Raw genomic sequence first — 18,049 nt, forward strand, 5'->3', positions numbered from 1 at the left:
TCTAATTTTGTGTGTTTTATCAAAATGATGCAGGTGAAGATGGGGCCAGTAGAGCTGCCAAGGAACTGACATTTGAGAGTCCCTTAGAATCCCATGTGAAAATTGCGATTTTTTTACATTTATCCTGATCCTTCTTTGCTATTCTTGCATTCTATTTTTCAAGTATGATGACAAAAGAAATGGCATTTAAGCAGGCCCGCTCAGTTTGGACGTTTTCATCAGATTCTGAGCTATCTCCTGAAAATAGTCCTATAAAAGAGGATCAGAAAATTTCAGAACAAATAAGCGAGGCCAAGGATGGAATCCATATTGGCAGTAATGAAGACACTCCATCCAAGAAGGCTTCTAAAGATAAAGCTCCTAGAAAGGAGCTAGAAGAGGATGATCATGAGCCAATAAAAGAAAAGAAAAAGAGCAGTGTAAAAAGAAAAGGTACTAATTGAAGCTATTTTTGTTGGTTCTATATGCAATTCTATTGGTTAAAAGAAGTACTTAAACCACACTCAAGTCGAGGGGACTTTAGCTTCAATTCTATTGGTTCTATAATGTCTCTCTTATTTTTGATATGCAAAGACAAGTCTCTCTCTCTCTCTCTCTCTCTGAAAATGACTAGCTTTTGAAATATTGTGCATGTGGTATATCATACGCTAAAAGGAAATGCTGGCGATGAGGAAGTAACAGCAGAAGAAGCGGTTGAAAAGCAAGTTGGCTCTCATGTAAGAATAATTAATAGGAGATTAATATTGCTTGTGGTCTTTGGATACTGTTTGTCAGAGCTATATTTGATTTGCAGGTCTCTTCCGCAAGGATGCCTTTGGTTCTCTCTGAGAAAGTTCAACGAGCAAAGGTGGGGTAAAAATGTAGCTTGTTTGTAGCCTTTTATCAGTCTTCCTTTAGTAGTTACTGACTTACGGGGATTCTATCCTTAATGAAACATTAAGCTGTGAAATATGTTTTAGAGATCATAAAAAAATTATGAAAAAGGTTATAGAGGTTCAACTGTGTAAAGCCTATACCTCAAACCAGAAGGGGAAAAGAAAATAAGCAAGAAAACAAAAGAAAGGACAGATGGTTAGTTAATTATAAAAAGTTTGCTCTTTGTGCAGGCACTTGTTGAATGTGAAGGGGCTTCTATAGATTTGGGTGGTGATGTGGGTGCTGTAGGACGAATTATGGTTTCAAATACCTCATCTACAGATCATGAAATGTACTTAGATTTGAAAGGCAAGTTTTCTTCACACGAACATATTTCTTTGATTAATGATGTTCGATTGTCTGCTTTCCAAAGACATAAATGTTCATGTAGGTGCACACGAAATATCTCAATGGCTTGCAACCTTTTGCATAGTACAAAAGAAGCTGAAAATGTTGCCTGTGAGATTGTTAAAAACAAGGCTTTTTTTATTGCACAAGATCAAATGCATTGGCTTTTTTTCTTTTATTGTTTTCTTTGAGTTTTTCCTTCTTTGCACGTTGCTTGTGCCTTCTGAATCTGCCCAGTTTTTTTGAGTGACTATGTTTGACCTATGGATCTTTTCAATTTGCAACTTTTGTTTGCGTTTTAACTTCCTCGGCAGCTAACATCCAACTGTTCTAACGTTTGCTACCATTTCAGGAACAATATATAGAACAACAATAGTTCCTTCAAGGACATTTTGCGTTGTACGTCATCAGTCTCCTTAAAAAATCATCACTCTGTAGATAGTATTAGTATATTTTAGAAGTATTTGTACGTATCTGACCTCTCTTCTTATGCTGACGATATATCACAAATCCTCTCTTTCCAGGTTAGTTTTGGCCAATCAGAGGCAAAGGTTAGTATTTCCTTCGATCCTTATTACTCACTCGGACTCTCTTCTTTTGCTGGATGTGTACGATAGTTGATAGGTAAAATGCTCTTTCTGTTTCAATATTGGCCAATTGCCACTTTTTGCTTATCTTTCAAGATTTACTTCCATTTCCTGGTTTGAGTGTTACTGCTGTTTCCTCAATAATGATAAGAATCGAGGATTACAGGGAAAGAAAATAGCATTATCGTCGAAAATCAAATCTCAGTTGTTTGTTCCTTGGTCAGATAGAAGCCATCATGAACGATTTCATTCAGCTGAGACCACAATCAAATGTCTTTGAAGCTGAAACTATGGTTGAGGGTAGGGTCTCTTTTTTCCCTACAGCTTTCACTGGAATGATTTATGATTGCTTGTTTATGCGACAATTTCACTTTGAATACATTAAATCTTCCTTCAAGTCTCTTAATTTTCTATGAGTAGGAACCTTGGATGGTTTCTCGTTTGACTCGGATGAAGAGGCTGAAAAATTTCCAAAAGGTGTATCTCATCAAACTGGTCAAAACGAAGAGGATGAAGAAAAAGCTAATGGGAAAACGAGAGGAAAAGCTGAGAAAAAATCAGTGTGTCTCTGATCCTATAGTTATTTGGACTGTCCTTAATGAATTCAACCAACTCGCTCACGTATTGCGGTGCATGTATCTGTTGCAGGGAGTTTCACGGAAAAGAGGTAAAACCACCGGAGGGAAGTCACAGTCGCAAAAGAAAGTAAAAAAGAAAGCTCCAGTTTCCAAGAAAGCCAAGACCAAGAAATGAGAATAATATGTTACTTTATTATTCATTCAGTTCCAGTTTCCAAGAAAGCCAAGACCAAGACCATATAATTTTGTAACATGTTAGTCGCCACAACTTATGTTGTAATAATGGCCTTGCTGCCCAAAGTTTTGAATTCAAAGATGTAAAGATCATTTGTACAAACTCCAAATCTCATGATGCAGTTTACAACTAGTTTCTTCTGCATCTAGGTTTAGTTTGATTACTAAATCGATACGACTGATCTCTTCCACGTGATATTATGGCATTATGTTACTTGTTTTGCTAAAATCTACTGGTGCACATACTTTGTTAGTCTTAACTTTGGACGATTTATGGAGAACAACATCAACACGATTAATCTATAATACTATAAATTTTGGTTCCTCTTCATTACTTTTAGAAGATTTAAAAATTTTAAAGGCGTCTATCTAATTGGAGTATATGAACAAGTACATTCTGATGTCAGGACACAAGCCAATCAATCGGCTTTTCTGAGGAATACTATAAATTTTGGTTCCTCTTCATTACTTTTAGAAGATTTAAAAATTTTAAAGGCGTCTATCTAATTGGAGTATATGAGCAAGTACATTCTGATGTCAGGACACAAGCCAATCAATCGGCTTTTCTGAGCATTCTTGCTCTCGTTGATTCCTAACATCTTGGTTCGTCATTTTTCACCGTTGAAGGTCGCACGCAGATTGTTCTCTTTTGCAGAACCACTTGATATGGCTCGAGCTCAAAGTTGCAGGATCTGTTCATGAGATTAAACTGAGGATCAAAAGCATTACTAGCGTCGGAATCGGTAAGAGCGTGTTGGATGAGGAAACCATTCGCACTGATTCCTCATGGCTTGGATCTCCTATTGGTATTGTTGGAGGCGTTAATGGATTGTCTGGTTTTCTCTGCCTGTCTCATGATTCAGCAATAACAAAAATCAGCACTCAGAGGTGTGTGGCAGAGAAATTTTCACTTTCCGAGTCATTTGAGGAAAGAGGAGATTCGAGAAAAGAAGGTTTACCCGTTACTTTGAGGGCAGAAAACAATGGAATACTCGTATGCCTTGCAAGTAAAAGTGCTTGTGCCATCATCAAAAGCGTAGCTATAGGCTCTTGGACAGGCTCTCTTGAAAATGGTTGAGTAGAAAGAAGGTTTGCAGGTGGTTGGGTTAGCAAACTGCCCACTGCAGCAATACTGGTCCAACCCAAATGCCTCGCATGCACTCTTGCATGCAACCACACCACCCCCTCCTCCATTTTCCCCTTCTCCCCCCACCACTTGAAGCTCCTTTGGGCAACCTATTTCAATCACGTATCAATTTTTAAAGTCATAAGCATAAGAAGTCGAGCATTGCTATTAATCGTCACTCGACATACATATGTTAGTAAAAGACAACTATCATATGGCAAAAAGTAGAAAAATGGGTCTCATTTGATTATACAACGGTTTTAATGTATTGACACATATGTGATGATTGCATTACGAATGATAATAAATATAAATTTTTAAAAGGTTCAATAACCGACTATATATGTGCAGAAAAATATTCCTTTTGAAAATGAGTAAAAGACGAAAAAATCCTTTTACCCATGTTGATGTCTGAAGCGCACCCAGTGGCATTACAGGCACCAAAAGCGCCTACTGGCGCTGCGACCATGGGCAGATTGTAGCCGTCGACCATGCTGACATCATAGAAATCCTTGTCATCGCCCATGCCGAGCGTTATCTCAAAGAGAGATGCGGGAGGAGTTGCACCACTGCCGTCACATTCTAACCGCCCACCACAGTCCCCCGTTACACATTTTCCCACTCCCGACGCATCAAATGTGCAGCCTGTTCTGGCCCAAATCCGTCCCGACCATCCCGGAACAGAAGGAATCCTTATGCTTTGCCCTGAGTTGAGGCGAAACCCGGTGGTCGGAAGCTGGGGTGTTCCCGCACCCGCTAGTGTCCCGGGCCATATGGTGTGGGGGCAGTTGTTTGTGACAGTGAAAATGCAAGAGTGGGATACAGAGAAGAAGAAAATGAGAGCAAAAAAGACACAAGGGAAAGCTTGAATTTTTGTCAGCTGCATTGCCCGGGTTTCAGTCAATGTCTTTTCTACGGCTTTTCTAAGATGGAAAAGGAGGGAAGTTGATGGAAATAGCCTAGGGTCTATATAGCATGATAGTTTGAGGAATATGCAATGCAAGTCCTAGCGGTTACGTTATTTGTTATTTCTCAGCCGCAATATGACTTTTTTGGGTTTAGTATTTCTTTTATTTTGGATGGCCTCGCTGAGAAGAAATTCCTTTCTTTTGCAGTTGCAGGGGACACAATATGCAGAATGAAAGCCAAAATCTCTCTCTTGAAAAGCTAGAATCGTCATAGGTTTTCCCATCGGTGAATCAATTAGCAGCCTTATTAGCCTAAACAATGTTATACTTAATGCAGAGAATTTCCCTCGTAAAGGGTGTTTCTTATCTGAAGAAACGTACATTAATCAAATCCAAATTCAGAAGAAGGATTTCATTGTAAAGGGAAAAAAAAAATACAAAATCCAGTTGCATATCCACTAGGCGAATTTGCTTTCCAAGATATGGGCAAGTCTTATACTTTGTTCAGTTCTCCGATTTAAATTCAATTCAAATTGAGAGTTTTTACTGTGACAGAAAAAATTAAATGTGACTTTTTATAAATTTTTTATTGTAACTCAAATCGGAGATCTGAACTAGGCCAATCATGTTGAGATCCCTGTCTGTTTTTTCACTGTTAGACAAACACAATCATGTTACTGTCTCACCTCTGTCTCATGATAACCATACCTGCGTTTGCCGTACTGGTTAAACTTTCATTCTTTCAGTTAAGTTAAACTAGTTATTTTGGATTCGTTTGCTTGTTATAGTCGATTTTTCACTTTTAACTTTCATTCTTGTTAAACTAGTTATTTTGGATACGTTTGCTACAATAGTCAAATTTTCACTTTTAATATATATGACTATTTAATTCGTTGATTCGAATTTTTAATTCGAATTAAGATGTGACTCTATGTGTTTTTTACTGTAACAAAAAAGTAAGTTAAATATAAATATTTTTAAAAATTTTAAACCGCAGCAAAACTCGAATTGATAAAATGAACACACAATAACAATGTTTTCATTTCTTTACTTTTCAAAAGAACTGTGGTGGTACATTAACATTAAAAAAATAAGGGAATTGATTAACCGCTGGAATATGCCAACAGCTAATAATGTTGTGGTCCTGCAGAAGAGTATAGAGCAAGTTTTACACATAAAGGGGTCTTATTATCCATTACGTGGATGTAAACCTACAAAAAATTACAAACACACTAATGTTTGTCTCAAAAGAAAAAAAGGTCGTATATACAATTTAATCACAACAACAAAAAACGCCTGAGGAGGAATGCATAGATCCTCATCACCATTCACAACTGAATTCTAAATTCCATTACAGTTATCAATCAATCAAATCTGTAAGGCTTTCCCCCAATTTGCAGTTACAAATTCTTTCAGCAACAGGTAGTTGGGAAATGCCAAGCTGGGAGGGACATAACCTACGTGATACATTGTAGTAGAACTCCAGCTATTTTTTATATGCCGTCAAATAGGGCACCAGCTGCTGGGAGAAATAAAAAGGAAGAAATATACATGATCAGAAATTAAAGAATGAGTTCGAGCTAATGTCAAGAAACTTTCACGAGTCACTAGAGTCTCAGAGATGCCGAAACAAGTCGTTAACATATTAACAGGAATGAATGACGAAGCATGTAGACCATAAGATTTCTCCTTTCATCAATCATGGATATCGAGGAACTACTGTGCAGCAGTATCATGTTCCATATAAGCCTAAACATTTAAGCTAGATTTTAAATTTAGTATATACGCTGATATTGAAATTTGTCATTTGTCCTATGCAAAAGTTATTAGTAACAGCAAGTACGTACCATTTAGTTCAGCTCATCAGCATTGGAGGTCTAGCTCTGACCTCAATTTCCGGAAACAACAAGACCACCTACATGAGACAATGCCAAAGCGTGCATCAGAAACTCAAATCTCATCTCAGAAAACTAATGAAGATAAGATATATTTGTTCGTACAACAAAAAGCTTTAATCTCTCCATCGTAAGCCCTGCAAAATTGAAGTTCACTTCAGAAATCCATCAATCAGATAAAACCAAGCAACAAATAATAGAATATGCAAACAGCAGTGGGATGCACGCTGGATTATTCATCTTCAGCCTGTATCGAGCTATGTCAAATAAGAATGCATTATCTTCACCCTTCAAACAAAGAAGTAGGAATAATCCAACAGTAGTAATTGACAAAATTACAGACAAATCCTTCGATTTCTAAAGGAATCAAAATAAGAATAAACTGTAAAAATAAACATGTAATTAATACAATTCTCCCGAAACATGCAAAATCAACAATAACAAACTCATATAGAAGTAAAGTAAAAATTATCACCAAATCTAGAGAAACAGAATCCTAACAAATGCAAGTCAACAAGTAAAAATAAAACAGCACCGCACAATAATGATCATGGCCCAGAGTTTGAACCAATAGGATGTGAAGAGAATACAGGTCCAGTTTAATAAGCAATTAAACATGCACCAGTAAAAATCCCATTTGGCGAATCAAACTATTTGTAAGAGCTAAATTGCATTAGAGAAGACTAGAAATATAGATTGTCCCTACATACGGGTAGGACACATCAGGTCCACCACTTAAGTTCTCACATAAAGTCCTATCATCAGAATTGTTCCATGAAAAAAAGAAAGAAGATTTCAAAGGATAGGATTAAGGTAAGCAATATAATGTCTCTGCATTTATGTATAACTCTAGCTCATGTCCATGCCGTCTCCAACTTGGCTGCAGATTGGACTGACAGCAGAGAAGGATCTCTCAAAAGGAGAAGGATGGAACTGTGCACTCCGTCTGCGCTTAAACGAACAACTATCGGTTGGGGGATTGTCCGCATCAAGCTTCCTCCGAATGCCTCTAACAGCCTGCTCCTCCACAGCTGTAAGTGGGAACACTTGGCCGCTGGCCCGGCAAAGCGAGCTATGGTTATCATACAAAATCCTCTGGTTACAGTTTTTGTCACAGATGTGAGTAAGACCAGTTAGATTGCAGCGGTACATGTTCCCACAGACATGTTCGTTTTTGCACTTCCAGTCGCATTTGTGAACAGGAACTGGCCCATCTCGGCCCAGAATCGTTGACAGGAAGATAACATTAGCAGGGCCTGCTGCCATGGATTTGCCACACGCCTCCATTGTTACTGCGAATCGACAAGTTCCAAATGTCAATTTATGAGATAATGCGCTGGGAGGGCTCTTGCCCTTAACGTTCTGCAGATAAATGGTCGAAATTCCACAGATTTTGGACCTCAATGTTGCTGTACAACTACAAACTACAAAATATGACAATCTTCTCTAAATTTAAAAAGGAATTTGCTTTGTAACTAAACATTCCCTGAACAGATTTTCACAAAAAGCTCTAACGATATCAAACCAGCAGGTCCAAACTGTTCCGATCCATCAATATGCACAATTTTGGTACTCTTATAACCTATTCAATTCTGTATTTTCCTTCATTTTCTTCCCTTGAGAATAACTCTTGCCAAATAATATGGTCGTGCTAGGCCAAAACAAAATATGGTCCTCACAAAGGCAAATGATTCTGAGAATTACATATAAAATAGGAATATAAAATTAAAAAAAAAAAAAAACTAATTTGAGAATCAAAATACCTCCAAACACCGTTTCTGCAACAGATCTGAACCGTAGATATCATTTACACTCGCGCCCCAAACTCATAATTACACGAACAGATTTGGAACATAATTAAACATCATATTTTCCGACGACAAAATTAAAAAAATAAAATAAAGTTTTAAACAACTGATTGCGAAAAGGAACAAAAAAAAGGTTAAGAAGCAGTTCAATTTAATAAATTCACATCACTATCAAACACATAGATAGAAATATCTCATGAAAGAAAAAAGCAAAAATTTGGAGAGAGAGAGAGAGAGAGAGGAGAGAGAAAGAACGAAATGACGCACCTGAGCTTTCACAGGTAGAAGAAAAAACCGCAGGAATTGAGCTTGCGAACCTCCTGAGTCCCGCCGATAGCCGACCGGCCACCACCTACCTCTCTCTCTCTCTCTCTAAAAGCCTCTCTCTTTCTCTCTCTCTATCCGCAATGCCTAATACCAACTAACAAAGAAAAAGCGTGGAAAGAAATGGGGGTTGGGTGCATGGTATTTATAGAAGAAATTGCTTCGTTTGGATCTAGTGGGAGTTGACGGCGAGACTGTGAAGTTGTTTTTACCATTTTAGACATCCTTTTCACTCCAAATTCCCACCCAATCACTACCTAATTTAATGCCATTGTCGCTTGTAACTTCGGGTAAATTGTGAATGAAAATTCTCTTTCATAGCGACATGACTTTTGTAAAGCGTACGGCAATTCTACCTGCTATATTGGATTTGGCTTATTTTTTAATTTTTTTAATTTTTTGTATTACTGTTATTTGGTAGGATATTTCTTAAATTTTTAACGAAATTTTTATGATGAAAAATTCTATTAATATTACTTAATTCTGAATCGTTAGTTCCCGTTAAAATGTATACAAAATTCCTTTAAAAAACCTATAAAAAGTTTATAAATTTTACGCATTTGATGAAAATTTAGAGTTCGTGTGCTTTTTTTTTTTTTTTTCGCTGAGTAGAGATCGTGTATTTGAACTGTAACATTTCTAATTGAAGAAAAATGGAAACATTAATAATTCAGAAACTCCACATATAGTATTTTTTTTTATTTTTTATTTTAAATGCAATAATGCATAAATTATTTTTATGTTATCTTAGTACAAAAGTTGTCCTTTCTTTAATTGATTGATTTATCCACAATAACAAATTATTTTATTTAAGTTATTGTCTTAAACACGCTTTTCTTAAAGCGAGTGAGACTCTGTTTTTATTTACTATCACGTGTCCCCACCCCAACGGTTCTTTCGCTTTCGATTCAAACGCTATCCATACTTTCTTCGTATCTAACGACTTTTAATCCCCATCCTCCACTCCTCACTCGCCACGTGGCACTCCTACCGTCGTCTGCACTCTTCTGCTCTTTCACGCCCGGCCCAAGGCCCAAATCATATTTTGGGCCACACATGGCCCGATCATTTCTCAATTATTTGGGCTTAGGGCTTCGTTATCTGCGAATCAGAGGAGAGAGAGAGAGAGGGAGTTCGTCGTGTTGAGAGGGAATGCCGGTGGGATCTCTTGATCCAGAACGATGATCGTCGTCGGAGTATCGGCAATTGGTTTGGTTGGGTAAAATCTCTGATCGAATTGAGAGCCATGGAGATTGAGGATTTGGGATCTCGATTTAAGGAAAATCCATTTGGATGATTTGAAAAGATCGGAACTTTCGTAAATCGCGATCTCGTTTCTTCACTTTAGGCCTTTTTCAAGCTCTGCAAGGTAATTTTTTTCATTCACAGATCTATCTATCAATAGATTTATATGTTGGCTGGACTTGCGTCGTGTTTGAGCTTCGAATATGGTCGATTTGTTCTTCTTTTTCTTTTTGTTTTCTTTTTCATTTTTTCTTTCTTTATTTATTTTCTGCTTCTTCTTTTTTTGTTTTTTTGTTTTGTTTTTGTTTTTGTTTTTGTTTTTGTTCTTGTCTCTCTATGTTTTACCTCAAAGAAGGAGAATGGAAAGAATTATTCTGCTGTTACGACTGTACAGAGAATAACGAAGGTCCCGTTTGGTCGGGGGATTGAGGGATTCAAATCCCCTGATTCAGGTTCAATCTGTGTTTGGGAAGGCAAAAATAAACAGTAAAAATTAGAATCAGATGAGTGATTAGGATCATTTTGGGGGCTGATTTTGAAATCAGGCCCCCCCTGATTCATCCGTTCCAAACCCCAGTGCACAGTAAAAACTACTGTGCACTTAATGCTCGCACCCAACTTCCAACAACCACTGGCATGCACTTCCTCTCCCATGCTTCAGCAGAGAATCTGCAGTCCTGTTCCTCTCGCGTGGGTGAACAGCCGAGATTCTTCTCTGGCTTTTTTCCATCTCTTTCTTCCAAACTCTTGCTTGTTGTTCGCAAGTTCCACATCCGTCGCCGTTGATGAGAAGTGGCCGGAGCAAAGGGGGTTTTGTCAACAATCAAAGAAAACTCCAGATTCGGTACCACTTTCACCGATACTACGGAAGCAAGGTCATTCCTCGCCTTCACCGGAGAGAGGACAGAAGGTCGGTGAGGACTCAGAAGAAACCATCCTCTGCGTTTGGAGTGTTGCCTCCGTTGTCCTTCATCTCATCGTCTGATTCGAACTCTGGAACGGTATGCTCTCCTCACCTTGTAAATTTTTCGATGGTTTCTGGATGTGACTTTGGTTTCTGGAGAGTGGATAGTGATTTCGGTTGTGAGTGATTTTGGTTGTGACTTTGGTTTCTGTGTTTGATTTGGTTGTAATTGTGGTTTGTGGAGATAGTGTTGGACTTGGTTGTGATTCCGGGTTCAATTTTTGGTTCAATTTTTGATTTGTTTCTGGCAACATTGCTTTGATAATCCTGATATTCTTTGGAATTTGGACGGGTGGGGATTGTTCTCTAACAAGAAACAATTACAGACTTTTCATGTTCTGATTATTGGTTTTAGTCTCAAAAACAAGAAGAGTTTAGAAGAGCCAATAATGTTTAAAGTCCCTGCCCTCACTGTAGGGTCTGTGATGCTGATCACAAATTACTCATTTGATAGTCAATACAGAACTATAATGTGTTGGTCTATTAGGAGCATTATCTTAAGAATCAGCAGCTGAAAGGTGAATACCACGGGTAGGAACAAAACACATGTAGGTCAGCCTTTGGCCAAGAGGAAACAATTAAGGTAACCCAGAAAAGAAAAATGACAGAGCAATTCACTAGGAAGGTTTAAAGGAACTACCATGGCCATAATAACATGTTACATGTATCCTAATAATTTGAACAAGTCAACAACAATAATAACAGACACAAATTAAGAACATAAATGTGAATTCTGGTTGTTATCAAATTTACTGCTGGGTATCTAGACTTTCCTACTAGGGTATTTTGTGCCTGGAACTACTCCTCTCTATGACTTTTCAACAAAATAGGGCAGAAATTTCAATGATCCCTTTGGATTTCTTTTAATACAATGCACTAACTGTCAATAACTATCTTGCTCTCCTATATGTTCATATAGTAAGAAAACATCAAGGTGTGGTTATAGAAAAATAGTTGGACAAGTGTATTGAAAAGTTGCTTTTTTAATGGGCACAAAATGATTTTCCAGCTTAACACGTGAAAAAGAAATGTAAAAATCTGATCATTGTAAAACAGAGAGCTGTAAGAAGAAAATATAAAGGAAATGCAACAATTAATACAAGTTTTGCTTTCTGGAGATAGTGTTTGTGACTAGTATCATTTTCTTTTGATCAAGTGCTGTTCAAAGAGATGGATATTGGTATGAATGAGATTCTTCAAAAATGTGAAGAGGCTATTAATTCAGTTCGGAAGAAGAAATTAGTCAGTTAAGATTGTTATGATACTTCTATTAAGTTATTATAGACGTCATTATACAATTGGTTGTGACAACTTATGAAGTTAGTCTATTCACCCAGGAAAGTGGAAATCGTTGACCCAATTGTATATGAGATAGCTTATTTGAGTTACATTTTTGTTGTCTGCTTTATAGCGCCTTTCGACATCGGTATCAATGGTGAGCAAAGGTGTTCTCAAAGAGAATCTCGTCCTCTTGGCAAACAGTATGACATATGCTGGAAATTTGATTGGCTTCAATTCTGGTGGTTATAAGGCGCTAACTCGGTCATTGAATGTTCAAGTTCCATTTATTGAAGCTACACTAATTGTAAGAAATTGGAATTTTGTCTAATTTATTGAAGGAATAATAATAATTGGAATTTTGTGTTCAAGTTCCGTGGGAGACAAGTTTGATATATACTTGGCTTGTTATATAATTTTATTCAAATTTTTTTTTTATCTATTTCTCACTTAAGCTTGTTATAATTTTGACTTATAATTATTTGCATAATTTTTTTCTAGTACTTCATTTTTTTAATTATATAACGAATTATATTTTTTTTTAAATTATACGTAACGAATTATATTTATTATATAATTTTTTAAATTATATTATTTTGGTCATGATTCAAATTCAGAAAACAAGATAACCAAACACTGGTTTGAATCACATTTCAGGTTAGAATCAGAATCATGTATATACACATCCAAACGAAGGTTCTAATCACTTTGAATCATAATTCAAATAAAAAAGACTCAAATCACCTTGATTTCAATCCTTATACCAAACGAACCTGAATTGTGGTGTTGTGATTCAAGTATGAGCATCAGCAGCAGCTGAAGAAACTAGTCTATTATTATTTTTTCTTTTTTGATTTTTTTTAACCCTAGATTATCAACAAAAAGTTATTACATATGTATTACTTAATATATGCTTCTGGTTGTAATATCTATTTGTAATCTCTAGTTCGAGTTATGATCTAGTTTATATGCTTATGTTTGAGCGGCTCATTTGATGATTATGTTATTTTGTGGTTTTTTTCAAATTGGGTAACTTTCAGGTCAAAAGTAATTATTAAGGTATTGTTCAGTTCGCAAATTTAATTTTTTAATTTGAGTTGAGATGTAATTTTATGTAAAATTTTTTTTACTATAATAGAAAAAACTAAATATGACTTTTTATAAAAAATTTTAACTATAGTAAAACTAAAATTAAAAACTCGAATTAATAAAATGAACACGACTTAGAGGTTTTTCCTCAATCATAAGTAAGAGGTTTTTCCTCAATCATAAGTAAGAGGTCTTTACCTTTTGTTTTTTGTTTTTTGTTTTTTGTTTTTTTTTTTGTGTTTTTGAGATATTTACATATTTATATATTATATATTAAGTTTATTCAAAATTTTTACTTTTTTAATTTTTAATCTTATTAAATATATACATTTATATTTGATTTAATATACAAATCTAGTTTTTATTTCGGTCAATAATTAACTTTGATCTTTAAAATAATTAAACTATCCTTAAAAATAGAGAGAAAATATAACTAAAACTTTTTAACATTACAAAAACTAAAAATTAAAAACGCAAAAAACCAGTTATAATGATATTTTGGATATTTTTAAGGTTAAAACGGTAAGTTTAAAGTTTTTTTTTTTTAGTTTTTTTCTTTTTCCATTTTTATTTAAGGGCACTTTAAGTAATTTATACTTAAAATTGAAGATTAACTGTGAAAATGTATAAATTTAAGTATTAAAATTAATTTAAAGGTATATATTTAGTGAGATTAAAAGTTGAAGATATAGTTTTTAAATAAACTTAAAACAAAGAGTATAAAAATGTAAATATATATGTATATATATATATATATATTTTTTTTTTTTAAATCTGAGTAAGAGGTCTTTGCTTAGTTTGTCCTGTCTTCGACCATATACACTAGTGCTAATGTTACGGGATATGAGCAAGTAATGTTGTGTATCACCATGATGATCATGATCTATCACTACTATTTTTTAATCAATCATAGGTTCATTTCATATGTCAATTATACGCTTTACTTGATTATGACATTTGGTCTCTCGCCTTACCGAGATAACCGTATTTTTCAAAGAGCATCACGGGATTGAATGAGGTTTCGTACTTAGTGAGACTCACTAAATTAGGGCCGTTCTTTGTGAGAGAACCGGGACTCATCCTGTCGGGTTAAGTCACATTTTCCTCTTTCAAATGCTTGCTATTCCTTTGGAAGGTACTGAATAAATTGTCAATGACACTTTTTTTTTTTTTTTTTTTTTTTCAACTGAAGTTGGTTTGCTTATCTCCGCAAATTATGTATAAAAATCGCTTCGCATCACATGGAAGGGATTATAACTCGAAAGAAAATGTATAAATATGCAAGGGTTTCTCTTTGCCTTGCAAGACAGTTTTAACACAAAATGATGACTTCGTAATTGCAATTTTTGCCGCTAGAGAGGGGTAGCTATTAGCTAATAGCCAAATCGTTCACCTTCATGCACTCTTGAATTAGAAAACTGAAATCAAGGGAAAAAAAATCGTATATATGCCTTTTATACTCCTTTAACCAAATTTGAAAATGTAGGACAAAAACGAGAACTTTTTTTTTTTAAGGGTTATGGCATATGTGCTCTTTCGAGTAGACAAGGCTTTTGTGCAAAGTAACATCAACTTAAGTTAGGGGTGTGTAAACTAATCAAACCGTTTATTTTAAACGAAGTGCAAACTAAATCAATTACAAATTGATTTAGAGATTTTCAAATCAAATCAAACCAATTAAGGGATCTAATTCAATCCAAACCAAGTGATTTGGTTTGGTTTTTCTAATTGATTTGAATTAATATTTTACAATTTCTTCTCAAGTTTCAACCATAACTGATACTAAATTTTGTGTGCTTTTTTATCTCTTTCTCTCTTTCTTTTGAAGACAAAATGAAGTCAAAGCAATTAAATTATAGATATATTTACAATAATATTAGTTGCAACTCATAATTGAATATGATATTAAGTTTTTTTAAATATATGAAAAAAAAAACGAATATAGGCAAATTAGAGATGCTTATTATTATAGAGGCTACATTAACGTTAATAAAGAGGTAATGCTTTAGAGAGAATCGCGAGTAGAACATAGAGGAGTAGAGAATGAGAGGAGAGGAGCAGAAAGAGCTTGAGGGTAGACCGCGAAGATAGTGTTAGTTTCGTATATATGGTTGTGATAGAAACTTTTAGGGTTATGATCATTTAATTTTGAAATATATATAATTTTAAGAAAATTATATAGACAGAAATTGGTTTGATTTTTTTAACGGTAAAACCCCAAACCAAACTAATTTAATTGGTTTTTAAAAAAATTTAAACCAAACCAAATCGATTATTAATTAGTTTAGTTTGATTTTCTTTTAATTTGATTTGGTTTGAATAGTTTGTTGCACACCCCTAACTTAAGCACAAACCTTACTTGAAATATTATTTTGTGAAAACCCAACAATATAATAGCATCTAAATGCATCAACCTTCACTTCAAAAATAAAAAAAATGTGATAATAAAATAAAATAAATAAATGCATCAACTTTGTGGAAAACTGACTAATGAGTTTTATCATAATCTATTTCTTCTCAATTTGACAGCCGTTTGTCCATAAAAACCTTGAGAACACGCGGATTATGATTTGTCTAGTGCATGAAATGTGAAAAACATTCAAAACGAACATGTGAGGAAAACTCCATAAATTCTTCATTTGCACATAAACAATTATACGGAAGTCCCACCTCAAATTGTTAAGTATGTCTTACATCGATTAGCAAAAAAAAAAAAAAAAAGTTACGTCACATGGAATGAGAAAGTATTGGTACCTGGGATCTTTAATCCCACTACAAAATTGATAAGGATTTATTTCTATTTTATTTGTTATTAATTACATTCCATAGTGGGAGGCATGAGCCATCAAAGCAGAATCCATCTCCAATATATACACAAATTATTTGCTTTAATACTTATCCACAAAAACAAAAATCTCATTTCTCTACTAATTAAACATATTGATATACTCAGCAAAGATTCTCCCCCCCCCAACCCCAACCAAACGAAAAAAAAAAAAAAAAAAAAAAAAGCAAAAGGCCAAAAAGTATCATGGGTGTTGGGTGAGAGAGTTCAGTGCCTCTTCCACGTATGAATCCCATTTGTGATTCTAATTACATATTCTAATATATATATATATATATATTTTCCCTTATATAATATGCGCACCTATAAGCCAAGTGTGCTTGCTTTGCATTTAAACCACAAGCCTTGTTTAGTTCATTTTCTCTCTGTCGTTCAGAAAACACACGCGTATCAAACTTGGTTTTTCTCCGTCTTTCTCGCTCTGTTTCTAACCTCTTTGACGAACGAGAGATCAAACCAAGAAGGAAAGAAGAAAATATATACAAAAAGAAATGGAGCAAAAGCTTATTGATTTCATGTTAGTCCCACTGGGGCTCCTGGCTATGGCGGCTTACCATATCTGGCTCTTCTACCGAATCTTGAAGCACCCCACAAAGACTGTCATCGGTGTCAACGCCATCAATCGCCGTTTCTGGGTCCGTGCTATGATGGAGGTGAAAGAAAAATAATAACCTATGTATTACCACGTAGCTTTGAAAATTCAAATCTTTATAATTCGGTGTTTTCATTAAGATAAGGCTCTTGACATGATCCAACGTTGAAATCAATCAAGACCATTTCCATTTTGATAGATTTTTTTGTGTCGTTTGTCTTACAAATTCACTTAGGCACGCAAAACCTTTAACTTTTGTCATACGTTCATACTTGTAATTTGTTTGTTTTGTTTACATAGGACGTGTCGAAAAACGGAGTTCTGTCCGTACAGACGCTGAGAAACAACATAATGGCGTCGACCCTTTTAGCCTCGACGGCCATCATGCTCAGCTCTCTCATCGCCGTGCTGATGACGAGCGGAAGCAAAGACAATTCGGCCTTTTTCGTGCTCGGGAACGGAACCGACACGAGCTTTTCGATCAAGTACTTCTGCATATTGGCGTGTTTCTTGGTGGCCTTCCTTCTTAACGTTCAGTCCATAAGGTACTACAGCCACGCCAGCATTCTCATCAACGTGCCTTTCAAGAAGATGTCCCAAGATATCCACCACCACCAACGAACGGTCGAATATGTTGCTACGAATGTTAACAAAGGGAGCTATTTCTGGTCTCTTGGCCTTAGAGCTTTCTACTTCTCTTCCCCTTTGTTTCTCTGGATCTTTGGGCCAATTCCCATGTTTGTTGCTTGCCTTGTCTTGGTTTTCTTGCTCTATTTCTTGGATGTTACCTTTGAGTGTGGGTGGGTGGTTGATGTTTCCGATGATGAGAGCCCAAAAGATGAGGAACTTGGGGGACAAAACTGATGATGTTTTATGGTCAGTCAATTTCTTGGGGCTCTCGGTGGAATGAATAGCATTTAATATAAGAAAAGCATAGGCATTAATGACAAGCAATTCACATTTCAATCCAAGTTGAATAGAATTGCTTTTTTACTTGTCTTACATTAGCCATCTTTTAAATACAATAAAAGAATTGTCTTTGACTATAGTGGGTGTGCTCTAATGCCCCTTTAAAATGGTTTTGTAAATTTTGCATGCCTCTGTCGTGTACTCTGTGTGTGTGTGTGTATTTATATTTTATATATGTATTGCTTGCACCACAAGTTAGTTCCACTGAGACGGAAAAAAAAAAAGCTCGCTTTTGGCAGCTTTCGTGCTAGTTTCCATCATCTGGTGGAGCAAATTCATTCGATTCAGAATAATAAAATATTAATATTTCTTTGTTTAATGACAACAGAGATAAAAGAAGTCAT

The 18,049-nt window shown here is 35.4% G+C and overlaps 5 protein-coding genes across 8 annotated transcripts; 3 read left to right on the top strand and 2 right to left on the bottom strand.

Moving 5' to 3' along the window:
• Nucleotides 1-23: 23 nt before the first annotated feature.
• Nucleotides 24-2,939, top strand: LOC21385174 (DNA-binding protein BIN4; the record flags this gene model as incomplete). Its single annotated transcript, XM_024161806.1, has 10 exons — nucleotides 24-95; nucleotides 195-432; nucleotides 655-716; nucleotides 794-847; nucleotides 1,107-1,224; nucleotides 1,616-1,662; nucleotides 1,788-1,814; nucleotides 2,075-2,150; nucleotides 2,271-2,410; nucleotides 2,499-2,939. Coding segments are annotated over 10 exons (939 nt in total), but the record flags the coding sequence as incomplete, so codon positions are not given.
• Nucleotides 2,940-3,137: 198 nt separating this feature from the next.
• Nucleotides 3,138-4,710, bottom strand: LOC21385175 (thaumatin-like protein 1). The gene is made up of 3 exons (XM_010088630.2): nucleotides 4,188-4,710; nucleotides 3,622-3,898; nucleotides 3,138-3,509 (listed from the first exon to the last, which is right to left on the bottom strand). Exons 1-3 carry the CDS (start codon nucleotides 4,672-4,674, stop codon nucleotides 3,359-3,361), a joined length of 915 nt encoding a protein of 304 aa, XP_010086932.1. The 5' UTR covers nucleotides 4,675-4,710; the 3' UTR covers nucleotides 3,138-3,358.
• A 1,152-nt stretch (nucleotides 4,711-5,862) lies between these two features.
• LOC21385176 lies at nucleotides 5,863-8,816 on the bottom strand. 4 transcript variants are annotated; one of them, XM_024161723.1, is made up of 4 exons: nucleotides 8,667-8,816; nucleotides 6,697-7,883; nucleotides 6,544-6,611; nucleotides 5,863-6,215 (listed from the first exon to the last, which is right to left on the bottom strand). In XM_024161723.1, exon 2 carries the CDS (start codon nucleotides 7,876-7,878, stop codon nucleotides 7,441-7,443), a length of 438 nt encoding a protein of 145 aa, XP_024017491.1. In that variant the 5' UTR covers nucleotides 7,879-7,883; nucleotides 8,667-8,816; the 3' UTR covers nucleotides 5,863-6,215; nucleotides 6,544-6,611; nucleotides 6,697-7,440. The 4 variants fall into 4 exon arrangements, with proteins under 4 accessions (XP_024017491.1, XP_024017485.1, XP_024017490.1 ...); XM_024161717.1 differs by having other exon boundaries at nucleotides 5,863-6,218; XM_024161722.1 differs by having other exon boundaries at nucleotides 6,544-7,883.
• A 1,421-nt stretch (nucleotides 8,817-10,237) lies between these two features.
• On the top strand, nucleotides 10,238-12,987 carry LOC112090433 (DNA-directed RNA polymerase V subunit 1-like). Its single transcript, XM_024161739.1, has 3 exons — nucleotides 10,238-10,969; nucleotides 12,344-12,517; nucleotides 12,868-12,987. Exons 1-3 carry the CDS (start codon nucleotides 10,754-10,756, stop codon nucleotides 12,985-12,987), a joined length of 510 nt encoding a protein of 169 aa, XP_024017507.1. The 5' UTR covers nucleotides 10,238-10,753.
• A 3,496-nt stretch (nucleotides 12,988-16,483) lies between these two features.
• Nucleotides 16,484-17,740, top strand: LOC21385177. Its single transcript, XM_010088632.2, has 2 exons — nucleotides 16,484-16,797; nucleotides 17,037-17,740. The coding sequence occupies exons 1-2, from the start codon at nucleotides 16,636-16,638 to the stop codon at nucleotides 17,598-17,600; spliced, it is 726 nt and encodes a 241-aa protein (XP_010086934.1). The 5' UTR covers nucleotides 16,484-16,635; the 3' UTR covers nucleotides 17,601-17,740.
• Nucleotides 17,741-18,049: the final 309 nt, after the last annotated feature.

This window comes from Morus notabilis, unplaced genomic scaffold (genome assembly GCF_000414095.1).
Source record: "Morus notabilis unplaced genomic scaffold, ASM41409v2 Scaffold113, whole genome shotgun sequence".
Classification (NCBI taxonomy): domain Eukaryota; kingdom Viridiplantae; phylum Streptophyta; class Magnoliopsida; order Rosales; family Moraceae; genus Morus; species Morus notabilis.

Excerpts from the sequence above, each read along its gene's own strand:
- LOC21385176 (XM_024161723.1), bottom strand. The coding sequence starts at position 7,878 with ATGGAGGCGTGTGGCAAATCCATGGCAGCAGGCCCTGCTAATGTTATC.
- LOC112090433 (XM_024161739.1), top strand. The coding sequence starts at position 10,754 with ATGAGAAGTGGCCGGAGCAAAGGGGGTTTTGTCAACAATCAAAGAAAA. Across the intron at positions 10,970-12,343 it reads CTGATTCGAACTCTGGAACG|CGCCTTTCGACATCGGTATC; the intron begins GTATGCTCTCCT and ends TCTGCTTTATAG. Across the intron at positions 12,518-12,867 it reads TTATTGAAGCTACACTAATT|GTTAGAATCAGAATCATGTA; the intron begins GTAAGAAATTGG and ends ATCACATTTCAG.
- LOC21385177 (XM_010088632.2), top strand. The coding sequence starts at position 16,636 with ATGGAGCAAAAGCTTATTGATTTCATGTTAGTCCCACTGGGGCTCCTG. Across the intron at positions 16,798-17,036 it reads GGGTCCGTGCTATGATGGAG|GACGTGTCGAAAAACGGAGT; the intron begins GTGAAAGAAAAA and ends TTGTTTACATAG.
- LOC21385175 (XM_010088630.2), bottom strand. The coding sequence starts at position 4,674 with ATGCAGCTGACAAAAATTCAAGCTTTCCCTTGTGTCTTTTTTGCTCTC. Across the intron at positions 3,899-4,187 it reads CGCTTCAGACATCAACATGG|GTTGCCCAAAGGAGCTTCAA; the intron begins GTAAAAGGATTT and ends TGATTGAAATAG. Across the intron at positions 3,510-3,621 it reads TTCTGCCCTCAAAGTAACGG|GCAGAGAAAACCAGACAATC; the intron begins GTAAACCTTCTT and ends ATCATGAGACAG.